The sequence below is a fragment of the Etheostoma cragini genome, chromosome 22, assembly GCF_013103735.1.
Source record: "Etheostoma cragini isolate CJK2018 chromosome 22, CSU_Ecrag_1.0, whole genome shotgun sequence".
NCBI lineage: Eukaryota > Metazoa > Chordata > Actinopteri > Perciformes > Percidae > Etheostoma > Etheostoma cragini.
Window position 1 is genome coordinate 9,406,628 of NC_048428.1, and position 6,398 is coordinate 9,413,025.

At 40.6% G+C, this 6,398-nt stretch overlaps 1 protein-coding gene across 1 annotated transcript in view; it reads left to right on the forward strand.

The window, feature by feature from the left end:
- Positions 1 to 6,398, forward strand: part of zc2hc1a (zinc finger, C2HC-type containing 1A) — an 11,543-nt gene that overhangs the window by 1,350 nt on the left and 3,795 nt on the right. The window contains exons 3-8 of the mRNA XM_034862108.1: positions 1,853 to 1,969; positions 2,139 to 2,165; positions 4,048 to 4,189; positions 5,181 to 5,323; positions 6,075 to 6,180; positions 6,348 to 6,394. Coding sequence (XP_034717999.1) covers positions 1,853 to 1,969; positions 2,139 to 2,165; positions 4,048 to 4,189; positions 5,181 to 5,323; positions 6,075 to 6,180; positions 6,348 to 6,394 — 582 coding nt within the window. The remainder of the gene's footprint in view (positions 1 to 1,852; positions 1,970 to 2,138; positions 2,166 to 4,047; positions 4,190 to 5,180; positions 5,324 to 6,074; positions 6,181 to 6,347; positions 6,395 to 6,398) is intronic.

Consider the following 6,398-nt stretch of genomic DNA (forward strand, 5'->3'; position numbering starts at 1 on the left):
ACACACACACACACACACACACACACACACACACACACACACACACACAAACACACACCGAATACTTCGCAGCCATCATTCATAGCAAACCCTCTCTATCTTTCCTGCAAGCACATCCTTACCATACCATAAAAAAATAAAACACAACTTGCCCGCTCTCAGACTAGGTGGATAATAAGTATTCTAGTGATAAAATGCTTAATAACTGTGCAAACTGCATCATTAAAAAAGTTTAGCTTCATTTAGGACTGTTATTGCTTTGGGAAAGAATCTATTCCTAAATCTACCGGACCTTCTTTTAAGACATCTGTACTGTCTCCCTAAGGGCAAGAGTTCAAACAGTGGGTGACAAGGGTGAGAACAGTTTTTGGTGTCAAGCATGCGTAAAGATGCACTGGGGTTGCTGTGGTGACAATATGTTCCATCTCTTTTCAGCTGACAGGATATCAGCTGTTTGGTTGTGGTAACATTTGGCAACAATCCAAATAACCAGTAGGGCCCTGTGAAGCGCTTTTTATAGGGAGGGTTTTAACAAAGTACTAAAGCTTTGTACTAAAATACACTTTTAGAATAGGGGGGTAAAAATCCACCTGCCACAGTGACTTTTACCAGGCAGTTTTTTTTTTTGTCTCACAAAGGTGAAAAACAGGAATCACATGAGCGTTCCCAAACAGCAGTCGCATCCTTCTCCAACTGCGCTGCTTTCATGGACGTCAGTCCGCAGCGTCTCCTCCTGAAGCGCAGTCTTTGATAGTTTAGAATTAGTCATGTGTGGGTGGCTTTTTGATGACTTGTGGTCCTTAATTGCTTCTAATTTTAAGTTTTCAGTCTCGATTACAAAATCGAAAGCAATGCCAAATCGGCTTTGCTTTCTCAGAGCCAAACGCACAACAGTCCCTGCGGCACATTTGTTCTGTATGGATGGGAACCTTACCGTTGTCGCCAATGGTCCACTTTGTATTAAAACGTCTTCTTTTACTCTTCTTTGACTCATGCTCAGCTTTTTGTTGGTTATTCTTTTCAGCCGGCCTCTTTACCCCAGTGATGTGCCACCACATTTTTAGCTGTACCTAAAATCCAACCAAATCCGACTTCTTTAAAAATGTAAAAGAACAGTTTAAAAAAACAAAACCCTAATAAATCACTCAATTCTCATTGGCTACCTGCCATTATATTATATTATTATAACTGTAGCCATGAGCCTTAGCCACAGCCGTGAGCCTTTAGCTATTATTAGCAGAAGGATAAACCATAAGAGAGGTGTAGAAAAGATGTTGCTATTAGTTTAGCAAATCTGCTAACTGTAGCCTTGAGCTTAGTCCCAGGTGTGAGCTCTTTGATAAGTCAGTCTTTCTTTTGGGGGTTATTGCACAGTATAGGCAGTTGCCAATGCTGGAATAGCTACTTTCTGCAGGATTTCCCGCCATTTAATGAGGCTTTCATCCCCGACGGGACGTGCACATGCATCTGTTGAACAACCAATAGGAACGTCAAGAAGAGGTGCTGAAGTCAAGTTGTATCTCAAACCACTTGAATAACTAAATGCTAAAATATTATTATGGAATCTTTGCCCAATAACACAAACAAAAACTGCCTACCCCAGCCTTAATGTTAAACAACCAACTTTGTAGCTTGTAGGTAGATTTATTTGAAAGATGTGTTTGCATTCTTTACTTTGCAGCTGCAGTCACAGAAATAATGCCTTTCTTGCTTCTGGAAATGGGATTGTAACAAAATGGCAGCTAGAGATATAGCAAGGTACAAATCTCAAAAGTTAGCATAGGTTTTCCAAACCTGCAGAAGTGGATTAAGTTTGTGTAGTAATTCTACTACTGTTATTCTCAAACTACAGGAGAAGCATGTTAAAATCTGCCAAAAGTCAGCAACCAAAAGGAGGAAGGTTTTTGACTCCAGTCGACAGAGAGCTGAGGGAACAGACATCCCCACACTCAAACCCATCAAACCAAAGGTAAGACTACACCTTAGGAGGGGGGTCGGAGTTCAATTGGATTATTGATAGGATAAAAACATGCTCAAAATTGTACATCTTAGTGTGGAAATTGTCCGGAAATTACTGTAAGTGTTTAACATGTGTACTTCAGCCTAAATAAATGTAGGCACTTTAAATTGTATTTCAGTCACAAAGTTCATCTTCTACTGAGAAAGTAAGTTGATTCATCTATTTTCTTCATTTGTTCTTTCTTTTTCTTTCAACTTCATTGCCAGACTCATGGTCCATTCAGAAGACACAGACATGACATGTACCATACATTAAAAAGAAAAAGATAAACATATGCATATACACAAGTCTCCATGAGTTTTAGTGGCACAGCCCAAAAGGTATTTACACACTGTCTCAGGTTTTATAAATACTGGTCTCCTTTAAATCATTGGCCTACATAGTCCGGATGTGTAACTCATACCAGTGGTGGTATTAGTTTACAAAAACACTAAATATGTGGGATGTCCCTTACATACCACATTCTGCAAAAGACAATATTCAAATGTAGGCCATATTATATTTTCTTTTCCTTTTAACCATCCCTGTGTTGACCGTCTTACCTCTTGTCTTCTCAAGCTGCACTAATTCTTGAAACCCTGTCATCTACTCTTACTCTTTGACAACTCACCTTACATCTACCGAGCTTTGTTTATGGCACTCCCTTCATAGAAATTGATTGGTACTCACTCTTGATTAACCGAGACTTGCTTATTCTTTTGTTCCCCGTTTGAAGTCTGTTACTTGGCAGTTGTTCAAATGTCAACTCAAAAAATTCTCTTACGCACACTGCCCTTCTGCTGGATAAACATGTTCTCTGTTTTCTGGCATGAACTGGACAAATCTCATGTTGTCATGTGATTCTCTCTATATGACATTAGTGTCAGTTTTGGAAGTCCTTAATAAGGAGACAAAAACGATGTTGATTGAGTTGTCAGAATATAAAATGATATAGAAATGTATCAAACAGTCCAGGTCTGGAGGAATGAGAACTGTATTGTAAATGGTTCATGGTGCATGGTGCATGGTTACATGTAAAGGAAGATTAAGAAAAACTTGCTTTTTTTCTCTCAAAATCATCTTATTTGTCAGGCGAACATGTCTATTGTAGACAAACTGTAGAGGAGGAAGTAGGAAGTCAGCAGGCTATCATGTTGTTACAGAAACTGCTCAGTGAACAACTTCTGTCAGAAATCATCAGCTTTAGAGAAGACTCAGACTGCCACTATGGAACGAAAAGGGCATTTTGTTCACATGCCAACACTGAGTAGGAATTAAGTTAATTTGTAATGAGAATCAAAGCGTGTTAAGAGTTGCATACATTAAAACCTTGACTTAAACCATAGGAATATTCTGTTTTAAATAAGATAGAAATAAGACATAATCATATCCTAAATAAATCCATTAATTTTTCTACCACGTGAACTGTGCCATGTGGGCTGTTAGCTAGCTAGCAAGTTAACGTGTAAGTTAAAATGTAAAAAGATTCTTTGAAAATTTCAGCCGACAATATGTGCAAACATAATATTGTGTTCACACCAGCTGCATAAAGTTTGATTGCTTAAGTTGATCGCTCAACCAAAATATCATAAAAAGATATAAATATATTTACCTCAAGAATATCATTTAAAGTTAAATAAAAGCATGTAGTCCTTTGGCTCAGAGAGTGTTGGCAGTAGTGTGGAGTGCACATGTGATGGGATAAAAACTCTGCATGTAGCTTTGTAAATTATAGAGTGTGGTCTAGAACTACTCCAAGGTTACTTTTAAAGGGTATATTTTTAAGTAGAAATAGTGCAAAAAATTCCCCCAAATTCCAGAGCGTAACTTCCCTTTTTTCCACCCTTTCCCTTCCCTAATTTTCCGGAAGTGTTCCGGCCCTTTGCAACCCTAGTAGAGAGTAACTAGAATGAGTAGAGTAAGAAGCTGACCTCATCAACACATAATGAGGTCACATTCAGTTCAAGTAATGACAGTACTGAGGTGTACCATGACATGTGGTAAAAAAACTAAACCGGCTGGTGTAACAGGGCATCTCGTCCTTCCAGGCAGAACCCCCTAAGAAACCTTCCAACTGGCGGAAGAAACACGAGGACTTCATCGCTACCATCCGGGCTGCCAAGGTCCTCACTCAAGTCATGAAGGAGGGGGGGCCATTACCCCCACCTCCTCCTCCTACCTATGACCCAGGTAACATGTAGCTATGTGGAGCGGGGACTTAAGCAAGAAACAGAAAAACATTCAAAGTGTCATGGTTACCAAAACAGTCACTGTGACCTCACGTCTGTCCGTCCCGTTCTCGTGAGCGCGATGTCTCAGGATCCCCCTGGAATGAATTTCTGAATATTTAGCACACACATCCACTTGGTCTCAAGGATGAACTGATTGGAGGTCAAAGGTCAAGGAAGAGTGACCTCCAAAAAACATGTTTTTTGGCCATAAATAAAAAATTATTTAAATTATGAGATTTCCCACAAAATGAATGAAGCAATGATATTTCATATGAGCACTTTTATATATCAAATAATTTCAAGCTATTCACTAAATATAGTGTATGAGTCTGGACAGACACAGATATAAACTCCAACTGTAATGCGGTAATTCTATTTTATTTATTATTTGTATTTCAAGCACCCTGACATGCCAGACCCACATGTAGATGTTGGGTCTCTGAACTCACCATTGGCAAGGCTCAATCCCAGGGGCGGGATAACGCTTGTCTTTCAAATTCCCTCCGCACGCAATAGGAGACAACCAACCAAAGCAGCGCCAGTTGATAGATTAAACTTTTGCTGTATCCGGTCTGCAAAACTCTGAACACATCTTCCTTTTTTAAGTATGCCTTTGGTGCTTAACTCCAAGTCTTCCAGAGTGGCGGCCAAAGCCGATTGGAGAGACCGCTGTTCGCCAGCGGCAGCCATCTTCTTTGTTTTCAAGTAGCAGGGAATTCACACGGAACCGTCGCAACTCTGCCTTCATTACGTCAATCCCGCCCACCGACTCTATACACGATGTCATTGGCCTGTCTAGAGTTTGGTTTTTCCAGTTTGCTATCCAACGGAGAGTTGCAAGACTGACCCCGGCTGCAAATTACATTTGCTGCCGCTAGGGTGCGTCTAGATTTCAAGTACAGGAAGATGCCATTACAGGTATATTTTCTCACCACCTGTTTTTTGTTTAGACTATGTCCAGTGCCCTCACTGTCAGCGGAGGTTTAACCAGGGTGCAGCTGAAAGACACATCAAGTTCTGCCAGGAGCAGGCCGCCCGTATGCCCACCAAGGGCAAGTTAGGAGATGCCAAGAAGCCTCCTGGTCGCACACCGGTACACACACATGCACACACTGCACAGCTGGTGGATGTGCACATAGACAGACAGCTTGTGTTTTTGTTGCAAGATATTATTTTACCTAAATTGATTTTGGTTCAATGTTCAAAATTTAGAGGGTGTCAGGACACCTGTATATAACATAAACCATCTTGAAATTTGATGGTTTTGATAGATTGAACACCCAGCTTTTAGCTCTCTTCTCATAAACAGCTGCGATTATTTACCCACATTATTCAAAGTAATTGTGGATAGCTATGCTCTCACCCAAGTACTTGGCCAGGAAATTCTCAATTCTCACTCATGTTATTGCCAATTCTTTAAAATTAAGAAGGGTGAATTCAAAATCCTTGTTTGTAATTAGCATAGTGAGACACTCACTTTGCAGCAGGCGTAGAATTAGTAACAGCCATGGCACATGACCGGCGAGTTTATTTGAAAGCCAATAAAAGCAGCAGGTTGCAAACCATTTTGGTTAAGAGTTCTGCTTTTTCCCCATCATAATAAGAGAACTGTGGTCATAGCTCCTGGGGTCAGTTTCGAGTGTCCATGTATGGTTACATCTACAGTATGGTCTGCCCTTGGTAATGAAGGCTACAGCGTAGTGATATACAGTACCACCCATGTGTCCTATCCCTATTCCTGTGAAGAGCAGGTGTTCTATGTTGATGCTTTGCAAGACCTCCATGGCTATTTGTCTGTGTTATGTACTTATTTATTTTATCCATTGCTTCCCTCTCTCTCTCAGTGCAAGCCTCCTGCTTCTGTAAAGAAGGCCACCTCTCCTGCTGTGTCGACCATCCCTTCAGCCTCCTCTCGTTTACCACAGAGATCGGGCCTCGCACAGCCCACTGGTATGGGCATAGCTGCACGCACACACAGGGTTCAGTTCTGTGTATTTGTGACTTTAAAAAAAATGATATGACTCAGGTTAGGCTAAAATAATTACATCTTCCATAGTAACGAGCACAAGTTTCTGTGGTACTGTGTCGTTATTTTTCTTTTCTCACTTTTGCTTTAGGGATTCCAACTGGTAAGGTTTCATCTGCAGGTTCATTGAGAAATGATCCCT